The sequence below is a fragment of the Polyodon spathula genome, chromosome 7, assembly GCF_017654505.1.
Source record: "Polyodon spathula isolate WHYD16114869_AA chromosome 7, ASM1765450v1, whole genome shotgun sequence".
In the NCBI taxonomy this organism is placed as follows: domain Eukaryota; kingdom Metazoa; phylum Chordata; class Actinopteri; order Acipenseriformes; family Polyodontidae; genus Polyodon; species Polyodon spathula.
Genome location: NC_054540.1, coordinates 37,544,875 through 37,569,825, shown reverse-complemented (window position 1 = coordinate 37,569,825; position 24,951 = coordinate 37,544,875). Strand labels below are relative to the sequence as shown.

The window sequence follows — 24,951 nt, the reverse complement described above, 5'->3', positions numbered from 1 at the left end:
ACATATGCCTGCCTCTACTAAATCCTCATCGCAGGGAGAACATAACACTAAGCTGAACTTTCTAGCTTATGAAAACTACAGTAGCTAATTTACACATTGAAATTACACTTACAATAGAGTATAATAACATATATGCAATTTGCTTTTTTAAAACCAAAATGGGTAAAACTGCCAATAAATAAGGTTTATTTAGAGATAGTTAGATATTGTAAGTTCCTTAAATCAAAGGCACTTAGTTGAAGTCTGAATACAGACCACTGCACTGAAAATTCCAGAGCTGACAGACTCATAACTGTACTGGACACTTGAGCTGCCTGATCCTGTGCAATAGATTACTGCTAGTCGGAGTTTAGTGGATGATGGAGTTTGAACATGGATAAGAGTCCTTGATTTACAAAACTGAAACTCATTCCTGAGGCTAGCTATTCACTGGGTAAACTGAAATCTACGGTCAACCTGTTTTAGTGCAGATGCCATACCATGATTAGTAATTTCTCATTGTCCAGTATGATTAATTAACTGCTTCTCTAGTGGTAAGTAATCACGTATTTTTTACATAATTCATTTTTCCAGAAACTGAAATGTAGTAGTAATTTGTCAGATATTTTTGGAATATAATGTTATTTTGTTCTCTGCAAGATTCAATTGAAGTTATTAAAGTTAGAAAAGGGGGTCTGTTTCAGTAAATGCAAAATATTTGAACCTGTTCCAGAAGTATTGCAATTTTATAATTTTCAAGTGGATGTGCTAAAGTTCTGCAAGTTGGAATTTAAGCAGTTATTAAGACACACTGGACAATTAATCATTATTGCAGGCAGTTTCATACACCACAGATGGTCCACTTTTCTAAAATAGTTGAGAGATACTGATCTACCAAACAAATCCAGCATCATTTTCATGTTAAGCGGATACAGCGTCTATAGCCGAGTATCTCTGTTTGGTAGTGCCTGGCCAGTCTTCTCCATGATTGTGTCCTCGTTGTTTCCTACATTGCCACTGCCAGTCCCAGCTGGTTTGGGGCAGAAGGGTATATACTGAACCCAAGATTCAGTGCAGAAGCACGACCCGATCCCAAAGGGCAAGCTGTACACCTCCTCACTCTCCAGAGTCTTGCCAGACTGCTGCTGCGCTTCCTTCCAGACGAGGATGCCACGCTCCTTCCTTGACCCTGAAACCAAGTGCAGAGAGAGCTTTCAGAAGCACACTGTCAAGAGTACCTCCGGTGGTCTGGGTCCATCAACTGGGTTCAGCTTCAGGATCAGTTCGAGGCCAAGGAAGACACAGACGCGTGTTGTTCCAGTGAAATAAGCTTACTTGCATTATTGTAGTTCCCAGTATAAAACAGCATGTTATACATAACTTTGGTTCCCAGTTTTCAACTTTTATTCGGAAACGTTCACCAGGAGAAAGATAATTTGTCTTCTAAACATCGCATTGTATTCGGTTCATGTTCCCTCCTGCAACAAAGCTGGTGATTGAAATGAGTGGTGTGTTGTGGGAACAGAAAACCTGCAGTGTTTGCGGGAGGGATTCTGATATGGATACACTGGAGATATTTTAATTTCCTCCTGGTGACCGTCCTGAGTAAATGTTGAGAAATATTTGCCATTTGATTTATGACCCATGATGTGCGATTAATAATTTCTGAAAAGTCCACAACATGTTTAAAAATATAACACAGCAATATAGACAACACAGGACACAGCAATGGTAACATAATGCAATTATTGTAAACTTTGCAGGATGTTCTGTAATACTTTAATAGAACAAAATGTTCACTTAACACACTAACATTATGCCGAATTTCAACAGGAATAAAAGGGTAGTTAATTTAATTTGGAAATGACTGCCCTGTTTACAATGTCTCTAAGTTTTTTTTCTCTAACAGCTTCAAATAAATTGCCATTAAAAAATCAAATTCACCTTTACCATAATGTGTGCATGAGATCTAATATATGATAATAATATAAATTAGGTAAGGATGACTGGAATTAACTGGATCATCCACTGAAAGACTTGTCCTTTTTAATGTTTTTAAAAAGCAATATAACTGCCTGCTCACCTGGAATAGTGTTATCCAGGACAAAGCCAAAGAAGCCGCCCACAAACATACTGGTCGTCAGCAGAACCCGAAGCACCTGATCCAGCTCTGTCACACCTGCACGGTGACAGAGGAATGCATTGGAAACCATGGAAACAAGATTAATCAAAATTGAACTTTTCAAATAATAGATATAAGGCTTGGGCCAGCAATGGCCTGGGTGGTTACTTTTCATGAGGAATATCTGAGAACTAAAATCTGAGAACTCAAATATATGACTTGTTTTTTGTTAGAGATTTGCAATAGATCTGTAACATAACTTTAATAATTTTACTATCAGCAGGTATCTACATGGTGACTAAAAGGGTCCCAGAACTTGAGTTGAATTTGAAAAACACCAGTGTGGCAATCTTTAAATCTTGAGGTTAATTTTACTTTGCTGGCTATAATCATCAAATACCCATCTCTTTGGAGTCCACACTCATTTTATCGTGCCTGCAAAATCAAAGTACAGAAAAAACAAAAATGTGTGCATGCCGTCTGATATCAGCATCGAACTCCACACTTCAGAAAGATCCTGAAAGCTGAAGCAACAACTTTTAGTATATCCAGGATTTACACATTACAGGTAAATAACCACTATGTTTAAAAAGCAACAAATTAATTATCATTTTATAAAATGAAGGTGCTGTTTTAAATAATTTAATTGCTTCACATAATTTCAAATGGTGTTTCATTCTTCAGAAGTATGAAGGGGCAATATTAAAATGTAGTTGTAACCATTGCCACTGCCTTTGTGGGATGGGTTGCTTAATACAAGTCTGCCTTATTTTGAAGATGGGGTGATTATCCATTCAGAGATAATATAATACATAGTCAACAAAGAGTGTGATTGGGAATAAATAGGTGTGACATCACTCCTGCACCTGTTTCCACTCAGCCACTTTGCCACAATAGGCAATAGAGGTACACTGAAAACAGCTGACATGCCCACCACCCCCTACCTGTCACAATGGCCCCAGGGTGCTTAAATACCCAATTGGGAATCGCCAGCCCAGTGAACATGGAGAATCCAAATATAAAGATATTCCGGGATGAGTTCATATCAGTACACTGAATGAAAAACAAATGCAAATATGTTATTTGTCAAACATATCCTGTTAAAAGATTCTAAAGATTAAGAAATGAAACAATATCCACTATAAGGATTAATTACGGGTTGAGTCACAGTTTGCCCTGATCATGGTGGAACAGGGCAGAGGTTGGGCACAAACTGATCACCCCACCTTCCGCAAGCGAGCATCTTAACAGAATCCGTCACTGCCCATTACAATGACATAGACTCCACAAGGTGCTGGAATGTGTCTGGAGGGATGTTCATCTTTTCAGTCATTAATATTTCACACAATTGCTGTTAGTAACAGGATTGTAAGGTGCTGTTCAAGTTTATCCCAATTCTGTTATGTGGGTGCGTGCGTGGTCTTGAAAGTAGCCATCACGGTACAGGAGCCGCATTGTTGGGTAAACTACAGCATTTGTTTGGCCTTCCAGAGTAATCAAGGGACCCTGGGTATACCAGAAGAACATTCCTAACAGTGGGGAAATGCCACATCCATTTGGGTAGACATAACAAAAGCACTGAGATAGAGAGATAAATAGAGATAGATCGACAGACAGACAGACAGACAGACAGCCAGATAGATAGATAGATAGATAGATAGATAGATAGATAGATAGATAGATACTTTTTGAAAAAACTTTAACAATTAAATAGAATACACACAATCAATATTTATAAAAACAGATATTATGAAATCAATTCAGATCCACCCAAGGTGAACAAAACAATACATAAAATACTGTGGACACATAAAAATTCACATCACAGATACTCCTCCAGATCACCATCGTTAACAGCACACAACACACTGTCTACACACCAGACTTCCTCAAACATTGCTATGTTATGCATTGCTTTATAGAAATTAAAATCCAATCTAACCCGTGTTAATACAAGCATTCTAAAAATAACAAAAGGATCAGTATTTAAAACGTCATTCATTTTGTTTTTCCTGCTCTTTAAAATTGCTAATTTGGCCTGTCCAATAATAAAATTCACCAGCTGGATTGAGTACTTTCTCTTTTTACAATATGTAAAACCAAAAATAAAAACCACCTCAGAGAACACAAAACCCAATCCAGCAAGCAATTCCTTCAGAGCAGCAAACAAAGGTTTTAATCTGGTGCAGAACACAAAACAATGATAAACAAACAAACAGTCTCCCTCTGTGAGCAAAATGGACAGGAATCGTTCACCTCGGGGTTTATGATGCTCACAAAGGAGTAAACGGCAATGATGGTGTGTAAGATCCTCCACTGCAGATCCCCCGATCTTTTTGGCAGTGGTGGCTTATACAGGGTTCTCCAAGCTGGCACTATCTGTTCCGCCACCCCCAGCCTCTCTCTCCAGTGTGTGTCTGGTAGTGCCCTGAGCTGTTGCTGGTATCGACCCTTTACATACACCCTATACAGCTGTTTCCCCTCTACTGTGCACAGAGGGAGATCTCTCAGACCCTCTACAGTCAGTAAACCCTGCTCATCAGAAGCCTGACCGATCGCTGGGGACACTAACAGTGATGGAAAGGGGGAATCAGTGTGCGGAACTCTCTGATCCCTGAACAGCTGTCTCAAGAGCTCCAGCCCCTCACCGGGGAGAGCAGCACGCACCTGGGTGAGGAAACGCTCAGCAGTGCGGACAGACCGCATCCCCAGAGCCGACGCTAACCACTGAGGAGTCACGCCCGGGCTGTATGTAAACTCCAGCATCACAGCCTGAACCTGTTTTACTAATGACTGTGGGGGCTCCAAGCAGATGAACCTGTGCCACAAGCTAGATGCCACCAAGTTATTAATAATGAGTACCCTACCTCTATAGGAGATCTGGGGAAGCAGCCATTTCCACCGCTGTAACCTGCCTTTCACCTTCTCCACCATCCCCTCCCAATTCCTCTGCACTGTGCTGTCATCCCCGAGATGGACACCCAGATAAAGGAGCCTGCCCCTGCTCCACTGCAAACCAGCAGGTAAAATTGGAGGACGACAACCCCTCCAGTCACCCAGAAGCACTGCACTACTCTTATCCCAGTTTACTTTAGCAGATGACAGCTTCTCAAACAGTCTTTGACAGGTGCCTACACTGTCAACATCAGTTTGGTTGTTAACAAATACAGCAATGTCATCTGCATAAGCTGTTACCTTCACTGGTTTACCGGGACACTGAGGAATGGACAGTCCAGTCAATACCCTCCTCAGCTCATTTATAAGAGGCTCTATTGCTAAAGCATAGAGCATACCAGACATGGAACACCCCTGTCTAATACCTCTCTGAACAGGGAAAGGGACGCTTAAGCCACCATTGATTTTCAATAGACCGGAAACGTCACCATAGAGCAGCTGAACCTTCTCTAAGAAACCGGTCCCAAACCCAAAAGCTTTTAGTACCCTCCACAGATAGAGGTGATCTACCCGGTCAAAAGCCTTTTCCTGATCCAACGACACTACACCTGCATTGAAACCAAAAAGCTTGGAGGCTGCCAGTATATCTCGAATTAGAAAGATATTATCGAAAATGGATCTGTCTGGAACGCAGTATGTTTGGTCTCCTTGCACCACTCACCCTATCACAGTCCTGAGGCGGTTTGCGAGGGCTCTAGAAAGGATTTTATAATCGGCACAGAGCAACGACACAGGTCTCCAGTTTTTAATACTACACAAATCTCCCTTTTTAGGGAGGAGAGTGATGACCGCTCTTCTGCAGCAGAGACCAGAACTTTTTATAAAACTCCACTGGGAGGCCATCAAGTCCAGGTGTCTTTCCATTGTTCAGCCCCTGCAGGGCATCAGAGAGTTCAGAGAGTGTCAGAGGACTTTCCAGCCCCTTGGCTTCCTCCTCAGACAGCTGAGGGAGGTCCTGCAACAAACGCTGTGATTCCCCAGTTTCCTCCACCGCCTCTGCTATATACAGGTCCTTATAAAAACCCACAGCCAGCTTCCGGATCTCTGCGTGCTCCCTGAGCTCCTGCCCAGCCGCTGTCCTCAGGCAATGAATCACTTTGCTCTGTGCGCTCTTCTTCTCCAGCCCAAAGAAATAGTGAGTGGGTGCATCCATCTCCACTAAGCTCTGGAACCGCGATCTCACCAGAGCCCCCTGCACCTTTACGTCCAGCAGATCCGCCAACCCCCTTTTTTTACATTTCAGGCCCTCAATCAGCCTTTCATTTGGGCTGGACTCCAGAGCTCTCTGGAGCTGTAGGATGTCCTCCTCCAGCTCTCTCATGGTTTTATTTAAGCTCTTTGTGACGTTTCTAGTATACTGCTGACAAAAAGATCGAGTCTGCACCTTCCCTACATCCCACCATTGCCGCAACGAGGAGAAGTCTCTTTTTTTACATCTCCATCTCTTCCCAAAAAAATTAAAAACTTTCCTAAAATGCTCATCATTAATCAAAGCAGTATTAAAATGCCAGTATGCACTTTGTATTCTCAGAGAGGGGAGCAACACACTTACAGAAACTAAATTGTGATCTGACAGGCTTGTGGAGCTGATAAAACAAGATTTAAAAATGTTTAAATTATGTTTAACAGTGTAAAACCGGTCCAATCTAGCCATAGAAACATCAGTGCCATGTGTTTTGACCCATGTGTATTGCCTATCCTTTGCATTAATGTTTCTCCACACATCAACTAGTTCCATATAGTTTTCAATCCTAACCAGTTCCCTGGCAGACTGGGGATGTGGCTCAATGTGATTCCGGTCTAATCTACTATCAGCTGTGCAATTAAAATCCCCACCTAAAACTAACCCCTCATCAGTTTTACATTCAACCAACATACATTCAAGCCTCTGGAGGAAGCTTACTCTCTCCATACCATCTGTAGGTGCATAAACATTACGTTTAAACGTTTCCTGAGCAGACACGATTTGCTTTAAACCTCGTACTGAGCTCAGAAACAAATCAATATCGGGAAAAAAATCCTCAACATCAATTCCCCTTCACCCTTTCGTCTGCTCCAGGAAATCTTTGATGCTTTGCACACTGTACCCTCCCCGGGGTTTATACGCGCCCAGCGATTGCGATGCTTGCGAGGAGTCAGTGAGACTGCCTTCATCCTCACTGTCTCCAGCGGGATTGTCTGTCACTGTGCTGACAGCCTGCGCGCTGCTCGGCTCTGCAGCGCTCCCAGGCTCCATACCAACACTACTGCCATCAGACGAAATGCTGCGTTTTTTTGTGACAGCACTGTCCTCCATTTTGCTCACCCTTTTTTTCCCCGGCAGTCTAAAAGCCTCACTATCCTCTGTGAACTTTACCCCTTCTACCTGTATTTGAACATCACCCCACACACTAGCAACCGTCTCTGTGTCCATTTGCTCACCCTCTCCCTCCATTCCGTGACTTTCTATGCTCTCACTTTCTTTTGCGTTATCTTGTGCTTTGGTTTGGCTTTCCGCCCCCACTACAGCATCACTGCCTGCCTCCTGGGGCTCAGCTGCCACCCCGTCACTAGCCTGCTCTCCCTCCGTGCTGCCCGCAGGTACTGATCCGCCATCGAGCCCAGCACCGGCCGGTCCTGCTTTCTGCTTATCAGCAGTCTCGTCTCCCTTACTCCTATCCCGCTCCCCATTCTCTTTCTCGGGACAGTTTTTCACCAGGTGTCCTTCAGTCCCACATCTGAAACACTCCATCGAGTCAGAGGTTGCATAAATAACATAATCACTGCCATCCACCTTAAACTTAAGCGTGATGTTAAGAGCTTCATCGATGTTTTTAAGAATCATAAACAACTGCCTTCTGAACGACATAACATGTTTGAAATGTGGTGACTTGCAGCCTAAAGGGATTCTCTTCAGCCCGGACATGAGCTGCCCATATCTAGCCAGCTCCCTCTCTATCACTTCATTTTTCAGGAACAGGGGAACATTAGAAAGGGTGATTCTCCTAGCTGGGACAGCTAAAGGAATTACTGGAAGAAAAGTATTATTAACAACAATCCCCTTTTCTACAACCATAGACACTAGCTCCACTGTACCTAAAAAAACCACAATCGAGCCGCTCATGCGAGAAGCCGATTTTACGTTTTCACAACCGACTACCTCCCCAGTAGCGAGCACACATTCCTCCAAAGGGATAAACCCCTCGGCGGAAACTTTAACTCCGTGTCGGCGGGTTAACTTTTCAAAAGAAAGAAAAAAAAAAAAGAGGAAAAGACCGACAAGCCTGCCAGCAGCGCTCACGCACACACCACCACTCCACACCGCACTCACTCCGCCAGGCAAAACAAGTCGAGATAGATAGATAGATAGATAGATAGATAGATAGATATTTTATTTAAAAAAAATCTGTATTATCATAAATAATTATACATTAAAACGAACAATTCAATAACAATACAATATTGAACATATTTGCACAAACACTTATACATTGACTGTTATATTTTTATTTATTTTTTATTATTTATTATTATTATTATTATTATTATTATTATTATTATTATTATTATTTATTATATTATTATTAAAAACTCACACCTTCATAATTAAACTTCTTTCTTCCACTACACACACCACTTCACCAACAGCCCAGACTGTTACTAATTTATAATACAGAAAATCAATTCGCACTCTGCAAGCCACCAACACTTTAAACACAGATATTACATCAGCAGTCAGTACATTGGTCAGTTTGTTTTTTCTGCTTTTTAAAATGGCTAATTTAGCTTGACCAATAAGAAAGTTAGCCAATTTAACTATAGACTTATTCCCCTTAGAAAAATTAACCCCATATATGAAAACAACATGGGAGAAATTAATTCCTAAACAATTGACAATTAACAATTGCCTTGGACAGAACAAAAAACTATGAAATACAGTTTCTCTCTGCTGACAAAAAACACACTTATCATCTGCCTCTGACTGGATAATACTGAGAAACGAGTTCACAGCAACAATGGTGTGCAGAACTCTCCACTGGAGATCACCTGCTCTTTTCTGGATTGGTGGATTATACAGGTTATTCCAGGCAGGTTTAACAGAACCTTCAACACCCAATCTCTCCCTCCAGTGCATATCTGGGACATCTTTCAACAGTTTAAAGTTCCTAATCTTAGCACACAGCCTGTACAATGCTTTCTTTTCTATTGCTCTAAATTGCAGGCTGTAGAATGCTCCAAACTGTAAAAGGTGTCCCTGGGAGTCAGCATCCTGATCGATAGCAGGTCTAACCTGAAGCTTAAAAACCTCTGGCTCTAAACTCTGAGAACTGTCCCCTTTGAAAAATTGACTCACAGCCTTTATGCCCTCAGTAGACAAGGCTGCCCACAGCTGTATTAAAAAACCCTTTCTCATCCTAACAAATCTCATTCCCAGCTCAGATGCTAACCGCAGGGCTTTTCCAAGCTCGCTTTTTAAGATCCACTTGCTGCACAATTTTTATCAATCCTTTAGTAGCTAATAAACACTTAAAACTATTTGACTCTAAAATTGGGCATTTCAAATATTATATATTATAGATTATATACCAATGGCTCTTCTAAGAGCCAATACAACCCCACACACCTAAAATCTCGTTTTACTCTAAATAGCATCCAGTCATTCAGCAGCTCGCTATAAAAATCAGGTAAAACAGACAAGTCCAACGGTGCAGTATTCAATAAAAACACCTGTCTGTCTAAACCCAACTTCCCCACCTGTTAGAGAAAAAAAAAGCCAGCGCTCTCCAGGGGAGAGATTCAGGAGCATACAGCAACCTCTGTAGAGAAAGCAGTCTAAATGGCCAGCCTTCTCACAACATCAACCAAGCCCTGCCCTCCCTCTTCAACAGGCAAAAACAGCACACTCTGCTTTATCCAGTGCAATCCATCCCAGAAAAAATCTACTATCACTCTGTGAATCTCTTTTAATAACAACACTGGGGGGTCTACACATCTTACTCTGTGCAATAACATGGAGGTTACTAGGTTGTTAATCACTAAAACTCTACCTCTATTGGATAGTTTAGTGAGGAGCCATCTCCAGCTCTGCAATCTACTTTTGACCTTATCTAACACCCCATCCCAGTTCTCTTTAGCCACCGCTTCCCCTCCCAAGAATACTCTCAGGTATCTAGAAACTGCTTGACTTTCCCAATCTTCCCAATCACCTAATAAAAATGCACTGCTTTTTGACCAGTTTGTCTTTGCAGAGGACACTTCTCCAAACAATGTCAAGCAATCATTTAATGTTTGTACATCTTTTTTTACCAAACATCATCAGCATGGGCCACCACTTTTATAGGCTCCATTGGTACATTTGGAATGGACAAGCCAGATAACAAAAGCCTTAATTTGTGGAGTAATGGTTCAATTGAGAGTGAATATAGCATCCCAGACATGGAACAACCATGGTGAATTCCCCTCTGCACCTGAATAGGAGAGCTAAGCACACCACTAATTTTAAGTGTACTAAAAACATTACTGTAGAGTAACTGAATTTTGCCCAAAAAAGTGGGCCCAAAACTAAAAGCCTTAACTACATTAAATACATATTTATGATCTACATGATCAAAGGCTTTCTCCTGATCTAAAGAAATTAGACCAGCTTTAAAACCCAAGAGCTTGGAGGCTGCTATTAGATCACAAAACAGAAAAATATTATAAAATATTGATCTGCCGGGGACACAGTACATTTGATCGAAATGCACCACACAATTCATCACTTTGACCAATCTATTCGCCAAAGTTTTTGATAAAATTTTGTAATCTGTACAAAGGAGACTTATTGGACACCAGTTCTTTATATTACATAAGTCTCCTTGCTTTGGTAGCAAAGTCATTTCTGCACGTCGACAGCTCAAAGGCAGTTCCTCTTCTGCAATACTCTCAAGTACCACTTCAAACAAGTCTTTTCCGACTGCAGACCAGAAAGTCTTATAGAATTCCACCGGTATAGCATCAATCCCTGGTGCTTTACCATTGTTCAATCCCATAAGAGCATCAGAGAACTCCTGGAAAGTTAACTCTCTCTCCAACTGGTCCTTCTCTTCTTCAGGAACTTGGACCAGACCTTCTAGGAACTGCTGAGTTTTACCAGACTTGTCCCCAGCCTCTGCCGTGAACAAGTCAGAGTAAAAACCCATACTGTACTCCTGGATGACCTCAGGTTCACTCAGTAGTTGTCCTTGATCCATCCGTAAACAATAAATAAGTTTACTCTGAGCAGTTTTCTTTTACAAAGCAAAGAAGTATCGGGAGGGAGCATCCATTTGAGACAAATTAAGGAACCTGGCGCGCACTAATGCTCCTTGTACTCGTGTATCCAGCAGATCAGATCAGCTCTATGGAGTTCATTGATGTCCTCCTCCAGCTCTCTCATTGCTAAACTAATACTCTTAGTAATATTTTTAGTATACTGTTGGCAAAGTAGTTTAATCTGAACCTTAGAGACATCCCACCATAGCCTTAAAGATGAAACATTGCATTGTTGCCTTCTCCATCGTTCCCATAAAAAAAAAACATTTAATAAAATGAGTATCATTTAAAAGCTTTGTGTTTAAATGCTAATATGAAGTGTACACACATGCAGAAGGGATAAGCATGTTCAAATTAACCAAGCTGTGGTCAGAGAAACCAGTAGGCTATATATCACAGGTAGTAAATACATTTAAATGATGCTTAAAAACATAAAACCTAGTGAACTATGTCCAGCACTCCCTTTCACCCAAGTATATTGGCGAGCATCAGGTTTCATCAATCTCCACACATCCTCTAGATCATGGTCTCTTAAGACAGAGACCAGCTCACTGATTGACCTTGGATGGGGTTCAGAGCCATTCCTATCAACCTTGTTATCTACTGTACAATTAAAATCCCCACCCAATAAAACCACATCCTCGGGCTGACACTGTGCCAGTACTTTATTCAGAGTTTGGAAGAATAACACTCTCTCTTTCTCCCATCATTTGGAGCATAAACATTTAGAAAGACAAGAGTCTTACTACAAATACTGACCTGGACTTTTAATAGCCGCCCTTGAACCTCTTCACTCACAATGAAAGAGTCCGGTTTAAAATCCTTAGAAAATAAAATCGCGACTCCTGCACTGAAATTAGTGCCATGGCTCAGTATAACTTCCCCCTCCCATTGTTTAAACCAGTCTGTCTTATTGTTTTCATCTGTATGTGTTTCTTGAAGCATGGAAACTTTTAATTTTCTTCTGCATTAAATATTCAAAAACTTCTGTTCTCTTTCCTACATCTCTCCCTATATTAATGTTTAAAGTACACCAAATTAAAAGTCTGCATAATAGGAGTAAAAGAGAAAATAAACACAACAAACCAATAGACAGAAAAAGAGAAACTTGTGCACATCTAAACATTTTTACTAGATTTAAAAGAACCACACACTTTGCTCATTAAATTCTGCAATCGGTCTCGTTCTTTTTTCTCAATTCCTATAACTGACGTGTTGCGCATCAATTGCTGCGCAGAACTTACAAATCATTTCATGTCAGGAAAGTGATCAACTACACCAACATTTCTTTTACTTTTAATTAGCTCCAGAAAATTACGAATACTTTCATTACTGTACCCGCCTCTCGCGGACTGACTAGCGGACACTTCACAAGTTACTGAGGAGTCAGTATCGCTCTCACTCACATCATTATCAGCGTCTCTGCTGTCTTCCACTTCCAATGCACTCTGAGTCGCTGAGAGATTGGCAGCACTGCTAACACCAACAGAGGCCGCGTCTCTCTTCACAGATAAACTATTCCCAGAGTCATCACAATGAGAGACTATAGTTTCCGAGCACACACTGTGTTTCGCTGAATTAATCTCCTTAGTTTTTATTTTCCTCTTTTTCCCAGGCATTTTAAAATCAATATGTGCATTAATAACCTACCCACTCTCCTCCACTTCTTCCTCTGATCATATCTCTGCACTGTTATTATCCCTTTTCAGATTTCTTTCTATTTTCTCAGTATCTGTATTTTTAACCGTTCTGGTACGTGTTTTGGAAACATTCGAATCATCAACAGCCTCATTAAGACACCCCAATTCTTCCACAACATTATCAGTTTCTTGAACTCTTTGAACTGTCGGCTCCCTTTCTTTTTCAGCGACACTCTGCAGCTGCAAATACGGATCCCCCAGTCTCTCCCAAACCAGGCACAATTGCAGTATTCTGAGCTGCAGCGTCGGTTGCCTTACTCGCAGGCACCTCCCTACTCTCAGTCTGTTCACCAGTTTCTCCCCTTTCATTGTCGTGGTCCTCATTGTTTTCACAGTTGTTTGCAGCGAGCCCCTCACGCCCACGAGTGAAACATTTAAAAATTCTGCTGAGGCAAAGATTACATAATCAGCGCCATCAACACGAAGCCTGAAAGCTACATTTAGTTCATTGTTACTATTATTTAGAAGTACCTGTCTCCTGAATGAAACAACATGTTTTAATTCAGATTCTTTACAGCCCAAAGAAACCATGGACATATCTGACATTATCTGTCCGTGCCGGCTTAGTTCTTTTAATATCAGATCATTTTTTAAATATGGGGGAACATTGGAAAAAGTAACTTCTTTAGCAGGGATCGCAAAAAGCAAAACAGAAAATAACACTCCACTAATTACTAATCCCTGCTGCACTAACTTTTGAACTAATTCCTCATTACTGAGGAAAACCACTACAGCTTTATTCATCCTTGAAGCCGACTTAATGTTTCCACACCCAACTACTTTTCCGAGTTCAACAACACATTTTTGCACCAGTACTGTAGCATCAACAACAATTTTAATGCCGTGCCTTGTTAAATTTTCAAAATTGAACCCCTCCCTCCCTCTGGTTTGGCCATAACGGCCGTCAATTTGTAAAACCCAACTCTCAATCGGATTTAGTAAAACTATAACATAAGAAAAAAGATTTTAATATATATATATATATATATATATATATATATATATATATATATATATATATATATATATATATATATATATATATATAATATATTATATAGAAGGAAAAACTGGGGAGAATCCCTCACTCACTCTGAGCTCCGCACACGCCACAAGCACTCCCGACAGACAGCTCCAACAGAGATAGATAGATAGATAGATAGATAGATAGATAGATAGATAGATAGATAGATAGATAGATAGATAGATAGTTGCATTGCTATACCTGTAGGTTTGAAATTCCAGCAGCAGTGATCATTCCAAACATCACAAAGAACATACCCCCTATGACAGGTGTTGGGATTGTAGTGAAAATAGCCGCAACTTTCCCAAACATTCCTATAAAAATCATCAGGAAGCCACTAGTAACAATCACCATCCGACTGCCCACCTGAAAGAAGAGGGAGTGAAGTGCAGATTATTCACATATCCAATATTGAGAAGCCATAACACTGCCAAAATGGGTGCCATAAGAAACTAGGTTATTGTTTTGACTTTGTGCTTCAGTTGGTGTGGAGGGATATTTGACCATACCTCAATGGGAGTGAAACAAGACTATCCTATTTAGAAATTATGTACACCTTAGTGGCACCCAATTGCCCTCTTTTAATTCACATTTATAAAATTGGACCAGTGTAATTTCCCCGTTCATTGGTGATATTGAGTTTCCAGAGGCGTGGTAAATATGAATTTCAAATTAAAGGCTTACTGAATGTTCACATGGGATTTTGACGTGTGTGTCCTACTACAGTTCTATAGCATTCAGTTCTGGTTACCAAACGTACTTGGAGAGAGTCCCATGATGAGCACCATTGTTTAAAGGAATTAGCTATGAAGGTAAGTTTAGGGAACTCAATTTATTTATCCTTGAACAAAGAAGAATTAGGTTGGACTTGATTGAAGTCTTTAAAATCTTTAAAAAGTTGAATGGCACAGCTCCATAAAATAGGCATTACTGTACTTTTTGCTTGAATCCACCCCCAAGTAAAGCCACCTTAAATTAGCAGTACCCTCATCCCCTACCTTGGTGATGCCCAGCACCCCCACGTTTTCACTATAGGAGGTGGTCCCATTGCCTGTGCCCCATGCTCCTGCCATCAGACAGCCAATTCCTTCCATGCCTACTCCTCGGTTGATTGCATTTATGGGTGGGGGAGGGGCACCTGAGAGATGAGCACAGGCATGGTAGTCACCGACAGACTCTATCATGGAGGAAATCACCCCCGCCAGAATCCCAAACACCCCTGCAGGGCTGACTGTTGGTATGCCCCACTGACCTGAGGAAAAAGAAAGGGGGGATGCATTGAAACAGTGACTGTTGATAGCAATACTAGACATTCCTGATACCCTGGTGTCATAAGGATGGCTGTAGGGGTGACGTCAGACCAGGAAATGAAACAATAAAAAAAGGTATACAGGGCTAAACTACTGCAGCAGTACTTTTACTTAAATAATATATCAAAAACAATAAAACAACTCAAAGAAATGGGCACATTGGCCAAAACAAAACAAACAATAAACAGTAATGCACGTTTACTTTAGAACGAGTACCTTTCACTTTCTGGCTGGTAGCACTCGCTCTCGCTACAATTCTCCTACACTCCAACAACCATGAGCCCAGAGTGGGTGTTTTATATCTGTGGCTGGAGCCTTAACTACCCATTAATAAATGACCTCATTAAGGCTCCAGCCACATTCCCACTGGTTTTACTGGGATGGGGAATTTATCCCCATCCATGCTTGCTATACTTTACGAGAGCGGCTTTTCGTCGGTCTCAAATAATAAATAATAATGTTGGATGGCTTTCGTCCATCCACACATAAACACAATATACATACACAATAATAATAATAATAACTAGAACTGCCAGGCAGTTTTACGGCTCCCAAGCCCCAGTATCAGTACCTGTCTAAACATGTTTAGTTCTCAATATGCCAAGTTTAAAATCAGCAACTTCAACAGTTCCACGGAAGAAAATTTTGAAAGTTTATTTTCCAAAAATGCATCAGGCTGCCACCTTGTTTAACGCACAAATGCCATTTTTGAAAATTTAAATTTTACTGACACAAGCACGATGGTTTTCAAGTTTGGAGGGTCTCAAGTGAACCATTTTTAAACTGAAGCAGTTTTAAATATAAGAAGAAAATGTAGGAGTGGCAGCCATATTGTTTCACGAAACATAACCATTTTAACTTATTTGTATTCTGTCGTCACCGGAACAATGACTACCAAGTTTAGAGTCTGTTGGTCAGACGGTTTTCAAATAAAAGCAGTCTGCTGTTAAGGGCGCATTTCTGTGAAATTTGCGGCAGCCATTTTACTATTGAATTGTATCACAGCAACTTCTGCTTTGCAAGCAGGTTTGGATGGTGATAATATCTGCCAAGTCTCAGATCAATCACTTCAACAGTGCCAAAGAAGAACATTTTGGGAGGTTTCAAGAAAAAATGCGTCACACAACCATTTCAGTTTAACACCAGTTTCTTAAAAGTCAGTTGTATTGCTACAGTGTCAAGGGATGATGCTTCTGAAGTTTCGAGTTAGTCAAGTAAATTGTTTGTCAACTAACACAGTTTTCAATTTCAAATGTAAACGTACAAGTGGTGGCCATCTTGTTTTATAAAACATCACCATTTTCACATATTTGTATCCCATTGTTACTGGGACGATAACTACCAAGTTTGGAGTTTGCTGGACAAACGGTTTTCAAACAGCAACAGTTTGTTGTTAGGGGCGCGTTTCGGTAAGATTTGTGGCAGCCACTTTTACATTAAAATTTATCACAGCAACTTCTGCTTCGCAAACTTGATGAGGGTTTGGATGCTGATGATATACGCCAAGTTTCAGATCAATTGCTTCACCACAACCAAGAAGAAGTTTCACGCAACAGGTTTCCCAAAAATAGCGTCTTATCACCCAAAAGCATTTCCTTTAACTAGCATTTTCTTAAAATCAGTGTTACCAGTAAATTGATCGTGAGCAAAGAGGTAGTCGTAGATTGTTTGTCGGTTACAAATTTGGAACAATGAAAGTGCAGTTCTGTTTTGACAATCAGCTTCGAAGGTTGTCCCATCAGTAGTATTTTAAACACACCATATTTTAAAACAGCAACAGTTTGGGTTTATTGCAAGATTGTTAACAGCAACATTTCTTCAGCATCTGACAGCCAATGTATCCAGCTTGTTACCTGCCAAGTCAGAACCTGATTAGTCACACAGCTTCGAAGCAGCAGCAGTTTAAAATTTTGGGAGAAAAATAATAATTAAAAAAAAAAACTTTAACAATCACTTTGGCTTGGAAGCCTAATAATAATACAAATGAAAACAATAATCATACATAAAATATACACAAGAGGTGGGCACCCCATCAATCCTGGTTACACAAATATTGGACAAGCCAAGATTAGTGCTAGATCTGTGAAGGCAATTGTATTGCACCCTTATGTTATATTATGGTACAGATTGCACCCACATATTATGTAGTTTATTGACTAAGTGTATTTAATTTCTGGTTGGTTTATGTTTTGTTTGTTTGTTTTATGTTATTTTTTTTCAGTAGCTGAATTAGTATATGAGAAAAAAACAAGTGACTGTATTTTAAAAGAAATGTGGCAACAGGGCATAACTAGCCAGCAATTAGATAGTCAGAACTGGTTAGGTACTTACTCTGTATAATTACACCGTGTAACAATTTTTTTTTTTTTTTTTTTTGGTTCCTGGGTAGTAAGTGTTATTTCCTAATTGCTTATGCCTCAAAAGTATAGAAAATGGCTATTATTCCCCACAAACTTTGCTTTTGTGACCAGGACAGTGATATTTTGAAATTTACCTATTTCCAATGAGAAAACGGGCGAATTTGTGTCTTTTTGTTCACATAAAGTCAGAAAAAAAACAAAATATGAATCCAAATTAACATGTATTTATACTAAAGTAATACAAAAATGACTACAAAAGATTTAGAAGCGAGTAGTTTTTCGAGATTTACGATTATACTGTAAATCACTTTCACGAATCAGCCCCCAAATGTAGTCTCCCATCATGTTCTCGTTATACTGTCCTTGGTAGCGGCGTTCAAAGTCCAGTATGTCCGGGTGGAAGCGCTCGCCTTGCTCCTCCGAGTACGCTCCCATGTTCTCCTTGAATTTATCAAGATGAGCATCAAGGATATGGACTTTGAGGGACATCCTACAGCCCATTGTGCCGTAGTTCTTCACCAGAGTCTCAACCAGCTCCACATAGTTTTCGGCCTTGTGATTGCCCAGGAAGCCCCAAATCACTGCGACAAAGCTGTTCCAAGCCGCTTTCTCCTTACTAGTGAGCTTCTTGGGGAATTCATTGCACTCCAGGATCTTCTTTATCTGTGGTCTGACGAAGACACCGGCTTTGACCTTTGCCTCAGACAGCTTAGGGAAGAAGTCTTGAAGGTACTTGAAGGCTGCCGACTCCTTATCTAGAGCTCTGACAAATTGTTTCATAAGGCCCAATTTGATGTGCAGTGGTGGCATCAGCACCTTCCGGGGGTCCACCAGTGGCTCCCACTTGACGTTGTTCCTCCCCACAGAGAACTCGGTCTGCTGTGGCCAGTCCCGCCTGTGGTAGTGCACCTTGGTGTCCCTGCTGTCCCATAGGAAAAGATAGCAGGGAAACTTGGTAAAACCGCCTTGGAGACCCATCAGGAATGCCACCATTTTGAAGTCTCCTATGACCTCCCAGCCATACTCATCATACTTCAAGGCGTCCAGCAAGGTCTTGATGCTGTTGTAGATCTTGATCCTGGAGTGCAATGAATTTCCCAAGAAGCTCACTAGTAAGGAGAAAGAGGCTTGGAACAGCTTTGTCGCAGTGGTTCGGGGCTTCCTGGGCAATCACAAGGCCGAAAACTATGTGGAGCTGGTTGAGACTCTGGTGAAGAACTACGGCACAATGGGCTGTAGGATGTCCCTCAAAGTCCATATCCTTGATGCTCATCTTGATCAATTCAAGGAGAACATGGGAGCGTACTCGGAGGAGCAAGGCGAGCGCTTCCATCAGGATATACTGGACTTTGAACCCGCTACCAAGGACAGTATAACGAGAACATGATGGAAGACTACATTTGGGGGCTGATTCGTGAAAGTGATTTACTGTATAATCGTAAATCTCGAAAAACTACTCGCTTCTAAATCTTTTGTAGTCATTTTTGTATTACTTTAGTATAAATACATGTTAATTTGGATTCATATGTTGTTTGTTTTCTGACTTTATGTGAACGAAAAGACACAAATTTGCCCGTTTTCTCATTGGAAATAGGTAAATTTCAAAATATCACTGTCCTGGTCACAAAACAAAGTTTGTGGAGAATAATAGCCATTTTCTATACTTTTGAGGCATAAGCAATTAGGAAATAACACTTACTACCCAGGAACAAAAATTGTGTTACATAGTGTTATCTGAAAGTGGCCAAGTAAACAATATTTTGTTACCTGATGTTTTTAACATGCTTCAACTTATCTAAGATTTACTTAGAATGCTTTACTACACTTTTACTACACCTGTAATGTTGTTGATGTTAACAACCTGGGATCCTTCAAGAAGCTGCGATGAGATTCTGGGATCAATATGCTACTAACAACCAAACGAGCAAGATGGGCCGAATGGCCTCCTTTAGTTTGTAAATTTTCTTATGTTCTTATGTAATCACTGGCATTTCACAGGTGTGCAAGTATTCATTCTAATAAATGTCAAGAAAGACATTTTCAAAGAGATATATAATGGATATATTCACAATTTTGTGAATTTCAAAAGAATTCAAAGGGCAACTTTACTGAAGAGGTGATCAAAACTAATTCTGCCAATTGTTTGGAAAGGGTAAAAACAAAAAATAATTCAAGGGTAATAAGATTTGACACTAAAACAATGTGAAATGTCTTAAAAACTATACCACATGATGACTCAGTCACTACAGTCTATATTAAAAATAATTTGCATTTTTAATATTTTCTTTTAATCGATCAAAATATTCCCAGGCTGCTCCTTCCGGGCAGGTTTCCAATCCAACCATAAATCCCTGTTGCACAGTATATAAATTATATTTAAAATATAAATTATGATTTGAAATATAGCTAAAGAAAAAAAATTGCTCAGATTAAAAAAATCTGCCAAATATACTAGTGGAGCACCTGCTTTAACAGAGAAAGGGTGTCCTGAACAATTCCCATAGCACTAAATTTAAGTCCTGGTGATTTGTGAGCTCCCTCTTGTGGTCAATGTTAGTTTTGTAGTTTGTTTGTTTGTTTGTTTTTTCGAATGTCATTATTGCACAGATGAGAACAATTGATTTGCCACACAAGTTTTCCAGTCAGTATTTGAAAATACACATTTGAAATACCATCTTAACTCAAATGTTCACACACTCAGTCACGCTTCAAATAGTATTTTAGCTTGTTTGCGAACTGCAGTAGATAAGTGAAGTCAAACACATGCAACAAATTTGTCCCCAACATGTTGATTTGCAGAAAGCATATTTATTGAATGTCGCACTTGTAAGCAGACTTGCATAATTATTCAGAACTCCTCCTCCCACAACTCCTGTTTTACATTTTACTCGCAGGCACAACTTTTTCTCCAAACAGAAATTACTGCCCTTGTGAAACTCATATCTCTTTTGAATATCTGGTCCACAGTTCATGGATATCTCTTTTTGTAATTATTTTTGTATCAATGGGTCTGACATGGGTAGCTGACCTGGGTATGGGAAGCGGAACCAAGGTGCTTGGCCCAGCACATCCCCTTTCAGGTCTGTCCGTGCCCAGTAGCCATATGCCTTTGGGTCCGATGGCAGGACCCTGTATGCTGTGAGGATGTAACAGATCAGCCAGGACATAGTGATTCCTGCCAGCACCTGCAACATAAACACCTTCTTAACCTCCTAACTGCACAGTAACTTTATAACTTACAGACATTGCAATATTGTAAACCAGATCCCATGTTATATAGATATCTATATCAAACACTGCAAACTCTTTGTTCTATAAAGCAGAATTATAAGGAGTCACCAGAAAACATTCTAACAGATAAAAAAAAATTAGAAAGATAAATTACATATTTACCATAATGCATGCAGTTTTTATACTGTATATGTGTATATGAAACCTACACAGTAGAGGTGCCTCCTCAAAAATATCATAATCTTCATACGTATAATAATAATAATAATAATAATAATAATAATAATAATAATAATAATACTATAATAGTAGGATGATGATGATGATTATACCACCTTATATTCACACTATGCAGTTAGGAGGATGCACAGCTTTGTTGGTTTTCCATATCTCCAATACACTCTAATGCAAGTTGTCAACAGTCACCTAACCCTAGAAACTGTTTTTTATTGGATGAATCGCATTCTTTTTTTCACAGAGAAAGGCCGGCATCCCCTGTGTCTCTGGTGCACTGTCATGTAATGATGCTCGTACTGAGCATGGGATAGCTTGTGCCTTAGACAACATCCAGTATTTATACAATACAAACAATGCAATACAGTATTTAGCTACCAGACAGTGTTATTGAAAACTGTTATTTAAAGCGAAATGGAGAATGTGGTAGATCGACTGTTAGAGAATCCACTTAGAACACTAGAACACACCGAGAAGGTTTCCATAAAAGGTGCAAGTAGGCTTCAGCCTAAATTAAACTCAGTCCAAGAAGATTCTGGAAAGAGTAGGTTATTTCAATGCAACTGATATGACAGAGTAGATTGGCTTACTGGCAGCGCTGTTATAGATCACCTTTATTGTTGGCCGCGTTTACTTTTTAATATCTCTTCATCTACGCATACATGGATAAAATACGGATATGCTGATTTTAAAAACCAATGCCAAATCAAAGTAGCACATCAATTCTGAGGTGAAACTGATGCTATTGGGCCAGACTGGAATTAAACGTGTTCTAGATGAAAGTGATCGAATTCAAGTTGCAATACACAATGAAACTAAGAAAAAACAGGGCTATTTAAAACATTTGATTGAAGCAAGACTTAAAGCAGCAGTATCGCGCTCTGTATTTTTCCATTTTGGATAACACAATACCTTAGCTTCGCAATCGGTTTGCATGCATGGGGGAAACGTGATTCTTTGACCTACTAAATTGTGACAATTTTGCTACAATGAATAGGGAATTTCCAGATGAAGCATTCGATTCTCTAAACAGAGTATATGGATGATTCTTTGACATAATGAATGCAGCTTCGGACAACTCAAGCAGTTCTCATTCATTGTCTGTGTTGCTCTCAGTGCTTCCCACGGGACAACTCGCATGCCCCTGTTAGGCTATATTATGATTAAAATTTTATTATCCATTTTCCTTTCAGCCAATTATTGTTGCATTGTATCCTACTTAATGTACCGTGATATAATTAATGTAAGTGTTTATATCTAATAATAATGGGCTCAGGACCACTTCAATAGTTGCCCTTTACTGTGTACTGCGCAGTGGTCCCTGGGACCACTCACATGCTGTTGTTACATTATATTGTTTTCACAGTCTTATTATTCATTTTCCTTTAGGTTCATTATTGTTGCATTGTGTCATAGTTCATTTACAGTAATATCATTAATGTAAGTGTATAGGCTTCCGACAAGTTCTCAGTGCTTCTCACATATGCAATCGCGTTGGTTCAGAACCATTTAAACTAGAAATGAAGGGGGTAGAAATCAACAAAAAAACAGAAGGGAGACCACATCAAAACAAGGGAAACAACTCAGGTAAGACAGCCACTATATGTATTAGAAGTCTCAGAAACAAAATGTTAGAACTTAAAGCTACTGCACTAACAAGTAACTACGATGTGATAGGTGTTACAGAAACTTGGTTATCTGAGAATGATGGAGACGAATATAATATTAGTGGGTATACACTGTATAGGAAAGACAGGACAAAACAGGCAGAGGGGTAGTGCTATACATAATAAACAGTCTTGAAGCACAGGTGTTAAATCTGGAAGAAAAAAAACAATGCAGAATCAATATGGGTCATAGTAATGGACAACAATTTAAAAGGCATAATAATAGGGACATGCTATAGACTGCCAAATTCAGACACCAAGCAAAATAATCTGTTAAACAATGACATTAGAAATGCATGCAGCAAAGGAGAAACCATATTAATGGGGGAATTCAACTTCCCCCATATAAAATGGGAGAACCCAGTGGGGAGCATGACAGACTAAACTGAAATGGTGGAAATGACAAATGGCTGCTTCCTAATGCAATTTTTCAAGGCACAGGCTAGATGAGAAGCATGCCTTGATTTAGCCTTTTCAAATAATGAAGAGAGAATAACTAAAATAGAGGTCAGAGAAACATTGGCAAACTCAGACCACAACATGGTCTCATTTGAAGTGTTTTTTAAAACCCTAAAAGTAATGACTAAAGCTAAGGTTTGCAATTTTAGGAGTAAAATAGAGAAAACAATCAGCGAATACCGATTCACAAAAAGGGAGACAAAACCGGGCCAGGTAACTCCAGACCAGTAAGCCTTACTTCTATTTTATGTAAACTTAAGTAAACTATAATAAGATTCAAAATGGAAAATTACCTATATGGTAATAGTATCCTGGAAGTCAGTCAACATGGTTTTAGAAAAGGAAGATCGTGTCTAACTAACCTGCTTGACTTTTTTGAGGATGCAACATCAACAATGGATAATTGCAAAGCATATGACGTGGTTTATTTAGATTTCCAGAAAACTTTTGACAAAGTCCCACAAAAAAGATTAATTCTCAAACTGAACACAGTAGGGATTCAAGGAAATGCATGAACATGGATTAGGGAGTGGTTAACATGTAGAAAACAGAAAGTATTGATTTGGGGAGAAACCTCAAAATGGAGCAAGGTAACTAGTGGAGTACCACAGGGATCAGTATTAAGCCCTTTGCTATTCCTAATCTACATTAATGACTTAGATTCTGGTATAGTAAGAAAATTTGTTAAACTTGTAGATGCCATAAAAATAAGAGGAGTGGCAAACAATGTTGCAGCAGCAAAGGTCATTCAAAATGATCTAGACAATATTCAGAACTGGGCGGACACATGGCAAATTACATTTAATAGAGAAAAGTGTAAAGTACTGCAGGCAGGCAATAAAAATGTGCATTATAAATATCATATGGGAGATACTGAAATTGAAGAAGGAATCTACAAAAAAGATGCCGATAGTCCCCTTTCCCCTAGTGACCTCCTCTGTCCCGCCTCCCAAGGGTACTTACTGTCACGCAGGGGAAGGAACATCCTCTTTCGCGACGAAACCGTGATGTCGACCGAAGCGACCTCGCAGTTGGTGGCCATCTTCTCTTTCAGGGAACCAGGTTTACGGTAGGTAAACTAAGAAGCTCAGTGACACCTACCAAGAGGCAGGAGTGTATCCCATAACGTTGTTTGGTGGCCATCTTCTCTTTCAGGGAACCAGGTTTACGGTAGGTAAACTAATGTTTTTTGCAGGCATTTTTGCACATTTTGCCACAATTCTATTTTAAATCCTCTGTATCTTAACTGTAATACAGCTTTAAATCCTGCTAACAAGCCTCCATCCTTATTGTAATGTCCTTTTAAATCTTGCAAGCGGAGTCTCCAATAGAAATGTAGGAATGTGCTGTCACTCAGTAGTTGGGGCGGGTTTAAAGTATTCAGAAATTCAGAAAGAATCAATAATAGGTGCAAGTGAGGAAGGCGGGACATTGCCCAGCAGCACTGGGAAATGTATTTATTATTTTTGTAGTAAGTTTTATTTTTAATAGAAAAAGGGTAAAGTCAATGTGAATTGATTAACTATTTCTACAGTTTTTCAGGTGTTTTCCGGTGTTTATTGTCTATCCCACGTTTTCATTTATTTTGTATCGGGGGTGTTTTATCGGGTTTTACCAGTAAAACCGAAAATCAGAAG

General features: G+C 39.8%; 1 protein-coding gene across 1 annotated transcript in view; it reads right to left on the bottom strand.

The window, feature by feature from the left end:
- Positions 1-917: 917 nt before the first annotated feature.
- Positions 918-24,951, bottom strand: part of LOC121317845 (solute carrier family 23 member 1-like) — a 42,985-nt gene continuing 18,951 nt past the window's right edge. The window contains exons 7-12 of the mRNA XM_041253947.1: positions 20,752-20,908; positions 15,052-15,305; positions 14,255-14,419; positions 3,046-3,154; positions 2,063-2,158; positions 918-1,168 (exon numbers count right to left, since the gene is read on the bottom strand). Of these exons, the coding sequence (XP_041109881.1) occupies positions 918-1,168; positions 2,063-2,158; positions 3,046-3,154; positions 14,255-14,419; positions 15,052-15,305; positions 20,752-20,908 (1,032 nt within the window). The remainder of the gene's footprint in view (positions 1,169-2,062; positions 2,159-3,045; positions 3,155-14,254; positions 14,420-15,051; positions 15,306-20,751; positions 20,909-24,951) is intronic.